Source organism: Ruditapes philippinarum, unplaced genomic scaffold, assembly GCF_026571515.1.
Source record: "Ruditapes philippinarum isolate M1 unplaced genomic scaffold, ASM2657151v2 ctg5690_1_1_1_1, whole genome shotgun sequence".
In the NCBI taxonomy this organism is placed as follows: Eukaryota; Metazoa; Mollusca; class Bivalvia; order Venerida; family Veneridae; genus Ruditapes; species Ruditapes philippinarum.
In genome coordinates this window covers 75,288-89,529 of record NW_026854920.1, presented here as the reverse complement: position 1 = coordinate 89,529, position 14,242 = coordinate 75,288, and the positions used below count along the sequence as shown (strand labels likewise).

General features: G+C 32.0%; 1 protein-coding gene across 1 annotated transcript in view; it reads right to left on the bottom strand.

The window, feature by feature from the left end:
* Positions 1-28: 28 nt before the first annotated feature.
* Positions 29-14,242, bottom strand: part of LOC132741516 (deleted in malignant brain tumors 1 protein-like) — a gene marked incomplete at its 3' end in the record, with an annotated part of 28,709 nt that continues 14,495 nt past the window's right edge. Inside the window, exons 5-11 of the mRNA XM_060729707.1 lie at positions 13,908-14,037; positions 8,899-9,068; positions 8,082-8,289; positions 5,812-5,978; positions 4,938-5,094; positions 4,539-4,705; positions 29-123 (exon numbers count right to left, since the gene is read on the bottom strand). Coding sequence (XP_060585690.1) covers positions 29-123; positions 4,539-4,705; positions 4,938-5,094; positions 5,812-5,978; positions 8,082-8,289; positions 8,899-9,068; positions 13,908-14,037 — 1,094 coding nt within the window. The remainder of the gene's footprint in view (positions 124-4,538; positions 4,706-4,937; positions 5,095-5,811; positions 5,979-8,081; positions 8,290-8,898; positions 9,069-13,907; positions 14,038-14,242) is intronic.

The following is a 14,242-nucleotide window of genomic DNA, read 5'->3' as shown; positions in this document are numbered from 1 at the left end:
CACTAGAGTAAAAGTACGACTGGCAAACAGTTCCCCATGTCTCATTGACCTTTATCTCAACTCTACCATGATATGGTCCATTTGTTCCTGCCAGTCTGACGCCCGTGATGTTTAAATGGTACCCTAAAAATTTAAATTGATGAAAAATTAACATCTTATTTAGTATTGCGTAGTTGAGTAAATACTGATTCTGACGGGAACTATAAAATTTAACTCAAATATTTAAAAATTTGATTTTCGTTTCAAAACTTCTAGTCATTTCTGTGTTTCATAACTTTAGTTTATGGTAAAAACATTAATAAATTACAGAGTATGCATAAGAACAACGGTTACAATGAATACATAAAAGTTATTTGTTATTTTTGTTACTTGTTTTAGTGTAAGATGAAATTTATTTCATCGAGTAAACTTTAAAGGCCATAATGCAACGAGTGAGAAAACTGTTTTTGGAGTTATATACAGCCAATTTCACACCAATTTTCATAAATACAGCTAATATTCAGCACAAAAGTAAATACGAGTAAATCAAGTAAGTTAAATGGCGATGATAATTATAGTTAACAAAAGATATGAATTATCCCCTGTTTCAATCATTAAACTTAACATTTCTAGAGGATGAAAAGGTTATACCGTGCCAAACTATCACGACCACCATTATTTAAAGTTGTTTATTTCATGGAAGGGAAGAATAAAATGCCTTTGATTTGAAAGGAATTCCCATAGGGTTTGATATTTAACATCTATCATATGAAAGAACATTTCTTCGCGGATTGTTACAGATACTAATAGATTGTTGACAAATGTGTATACATTTAAGAAGCAACTTAAAATTTGAAAAAAGCATAAATAAAGAATATTCTTAAAAGGCTGTCTTACAAGCGCTGGCTTTTTTACTTATCTTTTTTGGCAGATGACTGTCATTGCATTTACACTGTGTTCATTTATTGCTCATAGAATACTTAAATATGCAAAAATTTCATCAGGAGCAGTTTTGCATAATGAATGAAAGTTATCATCAGACTGTGATGAATGAAATCAAAACGTAGAGACGAATCAATAGATACGAATTTTGTGATTAATAAACTGAATGATTGAAAATAAATTTAATCTTTTTAATAACCTTTGGAAATTGAGTTATTTAACAATTTCAGTTTTGTTTTGCTCTAAGCAGCCCTAGATATGTCGAAAATATAAGCATAAATAAAAGTGAGGGGACACATCTTAAAGAGCAGTCTTTACATTTAAGTGTGGAATTTTACAGTTAAAATTGTCTAATAAAGTTTTCACAGAAAAATCAGGAATTAACTAAAAACCATAAAATAAAGTGGTATAAGTAAAATCAAACAAAATAACTTTTTTTGTAAAAACCCTTTATATAAGCGCATCCACAAAAAAAATCGGTGTGTACTTTTTTCGGAAATTCCTTTCACAATTTGATAAGTATTTACGTACTATACAAAAATTGTCACGATATTGAAAATTAAGAGTTCAAATACTCATTTTTATAGTACGAATTTTAAGACACCTAATAAAAAGGATTGAAGATTTTTTACTTAACTAGAAACAACTAAAGGAATAACTTTATTTATTTACTTAGTGGCGGCTTGATGCGCCGGACTAGTAATCTATGGATTGCTACTAGTATTCTAAGGATTGCTGGGTTCAAACCCTGTCATGGGCCGTTGTTTCTTTGAGCAAAAAACTTTACATTCATTGCTTAGTACTGGTTGGTTCAAGGAACGGATTCGAGAGTGTTTCAATATGCTTATAGCTTCTAACACAATCAAACTAAAATAAATGTATATAAACTAATTTTTTTTATCGCTAAATAATCTAGTCGTTACCTAGGAAATAATCTGTCAATATATTTAATGTAACATTAATATATTTTACAGCACCTATTCAGCAACTCATTCATAGTTAATTAGAATTAATGTTATACAGAATGATCTAAATAAATAAATGAATTGTTCTTGACTCTTTTCATAACCTTAACATGCAGTTGTAAATTTAATAATGAAGAAGTGAAGATGTTCAAAACACAAATAACCTGTCAGATGTACACATTTATCGTCCCGTAAAATTATTGTTTGTTTTTATTGGAGTTTTTATTGAAGTTTTCTCATTTTTTGAAACTGTCTATATTTTATACTTTTAGATAAATTATTGGTTCTTTAGCGTGTTAAAAATATTGATGGGTATATATAATGAATTTCAAACATATATAATTAGATAAAATATAGAAGGGTAGAGTGGATATTGGTTATTGGTTACTGTCTAATCATCAGAGAAGTATAAATAATATATAGTGCATTTCTTCATGTACTTTTTTACAATAAGGAGTGTCAAGTTTATCCATTTACACTGTGGAGAAAACCCTTTAGAGAATTTAATATCCTTAGAATTAAATATTAATTTTAAAGGGACTCCACTGAGGTTTAAAAGCCTAAAACATGACATTAGAATTTCTTACATAAATGAACTGGCGCGCTTTAAACAGAAATATATGCAAAGATAGTTAAGAAATATACTTTAAAATAAATCGAAAATCGTAGTTTTATGCTTTTCTTAGCCTTATTTGAGTGAAAAGCATTTAAACGCTTTTCATTTTTCGTCATATTTTACAATTTGAATAATTATTCTGGAAAAACGAAGTGCGCGAATGATCTGAATGTTTGCACAAAGATTCGTGGTCTACATGTACATCAAATGGTACATTTAGCTGGAAAAAAAACATTTTCAGTCCCATAATGTCAAAAAACTTCAGTCCCTTTAAATAATTATTTCAATTGTTGAAATAAACATAAAATCGGAGATCCATATGCTATGCATACTTTAGTCATTACTTTTTAATTTCTCTTGCAAAAGAGACTATTTTGTTGGTAGTACATGTAGGGGCAAGCTTTTCTAAAAACATATACATTATCAGGGCAAGTTGATGCGTATTCAAAGCTGTATTTTTACGCAATTAAGATGTTGGACTGAAGTTTCCAATATAACATCCATTTAGTACAAACATTTAGTCAAAAATGTAGTTAGATATCTGCTATCTGATTTAGACATATCAAACAAAATAAGACATGTTATACCAATATATAGCCAGATATTAAAGTTTTTTATTTTAATTTTCAGGTTTATGCTTCAAAACTTAAAATTGGGGTTTTGCATTTTAGAAGCAAACATATTTCAAGAATGCTTTGACTAATATAATGCATGACTGTTAAAAGATATATTGAACAAGTCAATAAAAGCGATTGTTGGAGGAGTAAATATTTCACCATATCAATATCTTTAGATTTTTTTTGAAGTCATTGTTTAAACTGAATCATAACTGTTATATCTAAGCATGTATAACACTAGGTTTTATTATGGAGGCGAATTAACAGTTTGTATATTTTATATCTAAGGCACACTGAGAAGGGTTCGTATACGACCAGTGAAACTAATATAAAATTAAACAGTTCCTAAGGAAACTACATAACGGCTAAATTAAAAATGTTGCAGGCTTGGTTTGACTGAGCCTGTTCATAGACAGTAATTGAAAGGAAAGTGCAAGCTGCTGTTCACACTCCCTAGCACCTAATTAAGTAGTATTGAACATTTGGACATGTAATGGTAAAATTTTTAATTCAGAAAAGTCTGAAAATGTGTTCATGCGTGAATGATTATAGACTTTTACAATTTGACACGTTAGTGGCTTCAGTTAACATGGTGTAGGGTCCCAAGTTAATGACCTGAATTAACCGGTATTTGGCAGAGGATCAGAAGTTATGGAGCATGCATTACGCAAATAAGACGTCAAAACACATTTAGAGAAGCAAGGAATACATCCAAAATGTAATTAACAATTATTCATGTAAGGAAAACTGGAAGCATCCAACTACAAAAAAGTGAAATAACTAAAATTACCGCAAACACAGCATTAAGGTTAGAGTCATGTGAATGATTATACAATATCTCTGAAACTCCGCTTGCATGTAAGGCACGAATTTCTTCTGCCTACACGCTTCTAAGGGAAATGGAATCAATAAAGAACATCCAAAGCTGCACAGTTTAAATTGTTAACTACCAACAAAAATGTATACACAACCTTAATGTCAAGGATCGAAATATAGTCGTACCTAGGAAATGACTGCTTTATTAATTTATCTCTTGAAGGGTGGGGGAGTAGAAGTGGACCATGGACTGACCCTTGAGGAACATCTGAGATGACTAGATATTGATCGATATGATTGCCATTTTATCTGATCATTACCATTCACATCAAGGCAATAAAGAATGATCTGATCAAGAACGCAGCTAGTTCAGAGACGCAATAGTCTTGGACTTATAAGAGGAGTTTCAAATGCTTCTTGTCAAATTATTTTCTTTCAAAAAGCACGATGCATTCGGTTTGCTAGCTAGATTTAGCACTACGTTATCTTGAAGATCTAAGATTTGTATTTAACATGACCTCTTATTACAGAATCTATCCTGTAACTCATGTTGTGGCTTTTGAAAATGATGGGTAAACTTGATGTGTTTTATTATTTTAATACCTGTGCACTCTACTGCAACATCATCGTAATGTGTACATTGATTCGAAATCTCGTAACTGCATTCGTTTATATGTGACTCTGTGCCATTACATTTCATGTTGCTGATGTAAATTGGACCACTTCCTTTTTTACTGTAATGGCTTGCTTTGGGGAAGAAGCTTTTATATCTGTTAAAAAAGTTATAAGGTGTATTAACGAAACAACGTGAAGGTACATAGCTATCTAAATGATTTCTTTTGTCAGCCTTGTTAGTTAACCATTGAGCTGATGTTGAAATCATACAATTTTGAAAAATTATAAAAGCATTATTTCTATCATCTCTAAAGTTATCTTTTATTCATTCTTTTTACATATTAAGAAAAATAAAAGTACTAATATATGAATTTCAAAATGACTTACTGTAAACCAAACATTCTACAGATAACCCGTGCATCAGCAGAATCAAAACCTGTATCACAAATCGTGCCCCACGTCTCGTTTACTTTCAGATCAACACGTCCTTCGGTGGGTCTACGTCCGCCATGCAGAGCGATGTCTTCTATTTGTAATGGGTGTTCTAGAAATAATAACAATATTGCATAACTTTTCGTTAATTGAGACATATCATTTGATCAATCAAGTATTTGTTACTGTTTCTACAAAAATGAGACTATAAGAAAAAATAATTTTAAGAAATATGTAAAAGAATGCTAAATATTTATGTTTAATTAAGTTATATAGCGCACCAATATATGGAGTGCATCTTTTTGCCTGAAACCAGTTATTATCTTCAAGGCATGTCATCGTTACTTGGTTTGGCTGTGATCCTGTGTGACATGCTATAGTTAATACATTTCCGTTGAATGAAATTGGATCTCCGTTATAAATTGCAGGTAAGCCACATGCTGTAAATGATGTTGTAAATTATTATGATTCTTTATTATAAAAACGTTTCATATTTCTAAGGGCTGTGTGCATTTACAAATATATATTCAAAGATACGATCCGCTTTTAGAAACACAAAATGATAATTATAGACATTTCATTCCTCCAACTCTAAAATTTGTTGCTGGAAAGGGCAATGTGTATTTAATCACTATTTTTTCATTTATTCACACGGATTCTTTAAGAAACCATTCCATTTAAGCTTGTAACCTTTTACAATGTTAGTTTTCTTTAAGCTTTACGTATGCCAATTTAAATGTTTACAAGTAGATAAGATAGCTATAAGTTTCTCATAGCAGTTCAAAATATCCTAATTATCGATTTAAGTCAGCAGTATGCTATAACTTACTTGTGCAAGCTATAGATAAATCATACGTATGTGAAGCAGAAGATCCGTATGGTGAATGGCCGGAACAACTGCTTATATGACTCCTTTCACCGTTACAATATAGCTCTCGTGATAATATAGGCCCTGTCCCTTGTCCATATATTGCAGACGTGAAATACATTGCTAGACTAAAATTTAAAAAAGTCAGTTTTTTGTTGTCAAAAACACATCATTTAACGAATTTATAATACATTTGAAATATATATTTTAGAAATACTTATCATAATATTATTATAAATTTTGAACATGCTTTTGTTATTTCATAGAGAATATGCGTCCAGAGAAAAGGAACATACACAACGGAAAATTCATTTAATCCACTTGTTTCGAAGAACTCGAAATCTTTCTGAATACAGAAATGATTTTCGAAATGTCCGAAAGAACATTTGAAATGAACTACACAATTATACATATAACTTTATTTACCAAAAGCCCTTTACAACAAAAGCATACGATAGACTGACGTATATGCGGAGATAGTTACAATAACAATAATGGATTTTCTTTGCAACATTTGCTAGATTCTAAAACTTTTAAGATAAGTTTACATTTACATTTCATGTAAGATTTAGTCATACTTTATAAACTTTACCTTGATTCTCAATATGATTTCAATATAGCATTTTAGAAGCTTTTTAAAACATTGGTCACATTTCCTTAAAAATATTCACTTTTGGTTTATACAATCTTACTTTAGTTCGATTATGATGGAAGCTATAAATCTATTGAAACACTCTCGAATCCGTTCTTTGAATAACTAGTACTTAGCAATAAATGTGAAGTTTCTTGCTCAAGAAAACAACGGCTTGCCCCTGACGGGGTTTAAACCCTCACAGTCAGCAATTCGTAGATTACTAGTATCCTTAGATTACTAGTTTGAGGCGTTAACCACTCGGCCATGCCGCCACTTTTCGGTGTTTTTCTTCTGCAGACTTCCTTGTCGTTATAGTGCTATGTAAATTTGAAACAGTTTACTTACTGTACTTGTTTCATTTGATGACGAAAAGACGTAACCTACTTCTTTAGGATTGTAATTATTTAAAAAAGACAAATTGTGACATCGCTATGTTCCATATGATACAGTCCCACGTCTTAACACTATCATTTTAAGATGGTGGCTGATTTCTGTCATTGTTCCGCAACACTTAAAACACCTTGTCATTACTCAATATCATTTAAATAATGGTCACTTTTCGTGTTTTCGTGACTCCGCCCCTATTTGTCGTTATTAATATTAATCATTTGTAATATTGTCATCTTGAAAAAAAACGTGTCTCCGGCCTTATTTGACGTTATTGTTATTAATATTAATCATTTGTAATATTGACATCTTGAGAAAAACAAAACAAAAAACATCTGATCGGGTTTCTCTCGACCTCGCCTATAATATCACCAACGGATATTTGACACCTTCACTGGTTTTCATTCTTTATCTATGTGGTCATCAGTTTCCGATAATCCTTCTTTATTTAACTGGTCAGCAGTGTCCTATATACTCTATATCGTCAGCTAATTCGTCAGCAGTTTAGTATCGCCCCTACCGGAAGGCGAAACCCGAAACAATGTTGTTGTCGTTACTTCGACTTTCGCGTTTCGGGGCAAAATCACGACAACACGAAAATCGGCCGTATTTTCCCGTATTTTCGTTATTTCGACCTTCGCGTTTCAAGGCGAAGACACGAAGACACGTCAAACAAAGGGTGCGGACACGAAAGATTTCGCCACGCCAACAAGAAAACTTAAACAATGACATTTCCGACCCTTTGCGTGTGAAAAGTTCGTTATTTCGCCTAGTATGTTTCGTGTTTTCATGTCTTCGCCCCGAAGGCCGAAAGTCGAAATAACGACAAATAGATATGTTTTCGTGTCTTCGCCTTTCGACTTTCGGGGCAAAGACAAGAAAACACGAATTGGCAGAAATCAGCCACCATATTTTAACATTATAGAGTATCGTTCATGAGACATGTAGATTAACTTGTGCATCGCGTACATACATAAGTATATATTTTCTAGGCCTTGAAAGGGAAAAAATCAGAAAAAGTGCTATATATTGATAACAAACTTTTGTAATCTATCTACGTTTATCGAGTTTGTAAATCCAAGGGACACTTGTATCAAAAAATGAAATAAATCTGGTCATGGTACCCAGATTATAATGTTTGACAACTATGATTTGAAACAAATATAAATGTACCGTTGGAAGAAAGATATTTGCGTAACACATTGCATACCTTGCGTTGTGGGCGTTACATATCGTGCGGGCATCATACATATCAACATATCTCGCATCAATTGTTCCCCATTGACCATTAACAAACATCTCCATACGACCATCATAAGGTCCTGTGCCATTAACAAGTCTGGTATTTGTTACCAGTGTCATTGGCCATTCTAAAATAAATGTCTTGCTAAGAACATACATGTACGGTATGCGAAATCCTGAGAATAATATTATTGTTTTTCAATTATGTCCCTTATTATAATATATTGTATTAACATACCAAGAGTCTAGAAAATATAAAACTAAGCCATTAAATTGTGAATAATAATATATTTAAATATATTTTTGTTTCTTGTATTGAAAAGTAAATAAAATGTTTTGAAGTATATAGAATATCCTTGTTATAACAGTTACTTATAACATTTAAAATATGTTTTTTTCTTAAAATGACAAGTACAGAACATGATTTGAAAAAATTAGAATATCCTTTAAATAACTAAGATAACTAATTGTTACATTTTATTTTGATATAACTACATATCTTTGTGTTTGTATGTATCGTGAAACAATTTTAAAAAACAATTTCAATATCAAAGCATTGGAAATTTCCGTTTATAAGAGCAAATTAAGACGACTGGTGTACACATATGTAGCTATGAACGTACATTTATTATTCACCAAAAGAAAGAGATAATTGCTATGCTTTAAAAAATGTAGACATTAATTTGTGCAAGACCTTTTGTACAATGAAGCTGTTAATGGAATAGAATAGCACATAACAATTAAGTGCACAATGTTAAGGCCTAAGTCTAATAGGCACCACGTACTGTTGCAAGCGACGGCAGCATCTCGATTGTGGTCAGTACATGACACGTCCTGACTGTATTTGCACTCATCTATATTAGTTTCATCTCCTTCACAATTCAGATTGTCTATATGTATTGGTCCGGTGCCCGATCCGTAAACGTTTGAAGACGTGTAGAAAATTCTGTATAACCTATATGCATACAAATATTATATATAAACACTGTTATTAAGATTTTTTATTGTTTAAAAAGTACCTGATTTTAGAATGTTGATTGGCATAATAATTTCATTATTTAACTTGCATAGCATGGCATTTCTACCGTAAAATAGAAAATAGTAAGTAAAAAGGTAAGTCATGTCAGAATGACTCCTTCTTATTTAGTCATGGCAATATTGGGAATAGAATAATATTGATTGTATGGACATGTGAATTAAAGACCCATACCTGGTGCCAAAAAGGATATTGCATATTGCTCGAGCGTCTTGAAAAGTAAATGATGTGCTACAAATAGTTCCCCAAGTTCCACTTTTAAAAACCTCGATCCTGCCATCATATAACCCGATTCCGTTGACCAGTCGAATATTTCGTAATTCTTTAAAATCATTTTTACAGTAATTATTAATAATGAAGCTATATGAATCTACATGTATATGTTCAATTAAAATCTGTTTTGAATACAAAAAAATGTTTAAGTTATCTTTTATGCGTTTGAACATTTCTTACATGTAATATTTACGAATTAAAATTTATAAATATGATATCAACATATATAAGGTAAAAAAAAAGACAATTGGGTTACAATTAACTTTAATGATATATATTGTATATATATATATACAAGCTTTCTTTACATTTGAAAACATATAAAAAGTGGTCAACCAACGTGACCTTTTTTCGGTACCGCACTCATCCACTTTCATTCGATGCTTTTTACCGATAAATTTCCTGTTATGAAAAAATGGACGAATATTAAGGAGATAAAGCGCAAGATAACCATAATACTAACTCTAAAGCTATTTTTTCAGATGAATTTATCGTCATTTAAAGTATTTTGTAGATTTGTCCTGACAACGAAATTAAGTTTCGGAATTTCTAAAGCCGCCATTGTATCTTAAACACACTGGCCTGGTAGAGACAATTAACCAGTATATTCGCTCAAAGTGTATGTAATTATTTCAAGGTATCACTTTAACTTTTTTTATTTGATAACTTCGATGGATAATTATTAAGAAAAGTGATTCGAAAGGAAATGATAACAGGAACGTAACAGATTAGATCAAATGGATGAAAACACTAAAAACCGAAGCCTGGAATGCTTAACTTATGCTTTTCGGTTGAACCCAAAGGCACTTTGGATCAGCCAAAATCATCGGCTGTAAGATTTTGTATCAACTGTCAATAAGAAAGCTCTTAATATTGTTACAAAGATTGATGTTGATACTTGATTGCGGCTCGTCATTATCCGAGAATGGTCTGAAAATGTCCATTGTTGTCACTTTGGATCTGTGGGCCATTATCGCATTATTATCATGTTTGGTCTGCAATGAAATGCGGCGTTAAGACATCGATGCAAATCTTGTCGCCCGGTATAACTTACAGAAAGTAAGGGTTTGTTTTTTATATTTGTAGATTTATTGCCCTAGACTGAAAACACATTTGCAATTTAAACTTGTGTAACGCACAGTCCATAAAGTATATGGCCTGAAACAATGAAACATTACAGAAATGTTGATCAGCACAAGAAGCATCTGATGTTGAAATTTATTCCTTATTCGTAGAGTTTTTACCCATTTTACTTATAATTTGCAATTTTCTATCTCGTGTAGACTTAACAGTATTTGATCTAGATTCATTAAAGTGTATGAAAATGATACTTTACAGGATGTTCTGGTCAGCATGTGAAATTGAGCATCTGTTTTTCTTTTTTTTTTCTAAGCATGTTGTAAGGTACAAAACTGCAATTTGAAATTCTTAATATTAGGAAATTGTTAGATGCCGTTTTTATGCCTCAACCGCTAAGGGGCAGGGGGATCATAGCTAATGTGCTTTGTCTGTCCCTCTGTCATATTAATCTTCTATACGTCAGTGACAGGAGTGGCGTGTAAGAACATCCGTATTCCTTATATCTACACTCGATCAAACCAAGTCAGCAATAATTATGAATTGGTTTTGAGATTTATCCTTCCGGGAGATCATTACTTTCCCTTTCCATTAGATAGAGGACATTTGTTTGTTTGTGTGTATGATGAAATTTTATTTCATCGAGTGAGCTTTAAAAACAGTATTATCACGAGTGGCGTAGCAGAGGATTGTAACAGACAATTCACATGTATATAAGTGTTGACAGATGTGTAAACATTCCAAAAACGGCCAGGAAATTGGAAACTTGGATTTGTTGAAAGGCTGCCTTACGAACGCTGGATTGTTTACTTATTCTTCGGACTAATGGCTTTCATTGCTTTTTAAGTTTTCATAAAGCATACGGCAGTTATTGCTCGTAGGATACTTAAATATGTCCAATGTCATCAAGAACAGTTTTGCACGTGGAAGGAATGTATTTTTCAGACTGTAAAAATGAAACAAAAAATTAAGAGACGATATTTGGTGATTGGTGATTTGGATAAATAGAAGTAAGTCTTTTCTTCTTTTTATTACTTTTGACATTTAAGTTATTTATCAATTTCAGCTTTGCTTTTCTCTTAGCAGCCTGACGTTGTCAAAATTGTCAGCAAAAATAAAATTGAGGTACCACAGTACATGTGGAAATCTTAAAAAAAGTAGTTTTGTCATTGAAAAGTGTGAAATTATATTTTGATAATTTTCACTGTGAAATTATCAAATATAACTTTCACGGATAAATCAGTAATCCACTGAAAAGCATAAAATAAAAACTTCTATTTTTCAAACAGAAGGAAATGTTATCTTGAACACATCAATTAGATATCCCTTAATAGAGATAATGATGTCATTCTAAGCATTGCTAGGTTGACTGAATATTCCTTTCCGGTTATCCTATGTTCGCGCATAAGTGTGTGTGTGTGCGTGTGTGTGCGCGCGTGTGTGCGCGCGCGCGCCATGTTGTATCAAATGTAGCTCTAAAAGTCTTAGATTCAACGAACCTTTCGCGTGTGAATTTATTCAGTTTATTCGACTGAATATTCCTGTCCGTTTTTCCCATGTTCGTGCATAAGTGTGTGTGTGTGTGTGTGCGCGCGCGCGCGCGCGTGTGTGTGTGTGTGCGCGCGCCATGTTGTATCAAATGTAGTGCTAGATTCAACGAACCTTTCGCGTGTGAATTTATTCTGTTTCGTAAGAGTTATTGTCCTTGACTTAGTAAAAAAATGCAATTTTTAACTTGTGTTGCAGTGTAGCGCCAAAAAAATGACTATAATCATGAATCTGAAAAAGGATTATTTTTTTGTCCGCATATGTAGTTGTGCACCTTTTTAAAGCATAGTTCAGGATATAAAAGTGAGATTAAAAATTGTTGCTAACTTTTGGAGAAACTCGAGATAACAACTTCAGAAAAAATGTATGAAGGGGCAATGCAGATTTTCCTTTGTCCGTTTGTCACACTGTTCAACTGTACTTTACTAGGCTAAAACAAAAGTTGTGGCATGCCTGTCCTATGGACACATTTCCTTGTTCTATTAACTATGAACATAGCTTTAAATAAATAAACAAATAAAATTATTATTTGCAATTACGGATAACCTAAATGCTATCATAAAAACTTATTTTTAAAGCATTATTGACGATATGTCCTACAATATGCAAAGGAATTCAAGTTGGCCGACAGAATATCTAAAATACGGAATGAAACTCACATTGATTTAAACAAATTTATTAAAGAAAATTGGATTTCACTATGCTTCTTTCTGAGTTATCTTTCCCTGAGTGCAATGAATAATTTTACTTGTATAGGTTACTTTAATAACATAGACTAAAAGTCAAAGCATATCGATACCTCATTTTATCTAAGATTATTCTTTGTTTATTTTTTCACCTTCAGTCATTGTGTAAAATTTAATGTATGTTGTTCCATTTTCCGTCCTTTGATAAAATAACACACTGCACCTTTCTTAAAAAGGTAAATTAATGGGAAAAAAATTCAATAAAAATTGCTGCACAATGACAGGAATAAAAGTAACAACTGAAGTTACCCATCGCTCTTTAATACCATGTGTGACATGTAAATGCTACAACATAAAATATCAAGACTTTTGTGGTATTTCTATTGTATTACAGCAGAGATGTACAAGACGCAAAGTATATGATTATTATGCATTAACAGATGACATTAATATACCCGTAAATTGGTATTATTATGTGCTATTTAATCAGTTGTGTACTGTGCTTTCAGCGCTTTGATCTTATTTTGTAGTGTTTACGAAATCATTTTTCTTTCAAATCACTACAGTAACAATTCAAGTAAAAATGATAGAACTCTTAAAATGAAACAGGCCTCTTAGTGACTGAAACAGCGGATGCCTTGGTATGTTTGTTGACGAAACCATAGATGCTCTTCAAACGTCAGAAAATAGAAAACACGTTTTCAGAAAAATCTACAAATCATTTAAAATACGATAACACCATGTTATAATAAAGTTTGAAAACCCGTGCACCCTGAAAAATACCTGAAGAATTTTTACCAAGAAACAGCAAAATAAAAGGTAAAACTTATATTGAATCCTATACCCGAACAGTCACGTTGGCTGGCCACCATTTACATGGCAGTTGCTTTCGTTCAGAATTGAGTAAAATTGATTAAACATACCGAACTGTTACATTATCAAAACATGTTTTTTCGTAGCTTCTCATATCAAGCAAATGATATCTTTTACTGCGTATTTGTTCTTTATATAACCGATTTGTATCTTACATGCATTATTTAATAATCTGCGGAATGACGTCACATTCCTGGTTATCATAATATGATATGATACATAATCGTAAATAAAATGCTATGCTTAGGCTGTAAGATTGCTTGTGCTCTCACCTGATGTGCAATATATTGTCGGAACAGACCAGCTTCCACTTTCACAAATACTTGTTGTAATGTTTGAGCTGTACCCATCTATACATGATATTACGATATTTCTTCCATCCGCTGATATGGACTGCGTTTTTCCATTACGTATTTCTAATTTACCACATTCTGAAAAAAATTATGATAATGAAAATGGCTAAGTCCTTCAATATTATAATGTATTAGCTATAATAACAACTGTTAACTTAATAAGATCTTATATTATGTGAATTTTCAAGAAAAAACTCAAACTCTGGCTATTGTCACAGACGTAAGCATCCAGTTTTTGAGTCGTTTAATGGCAATCCGGTAAGATGTCGTTACTGTCATAAAC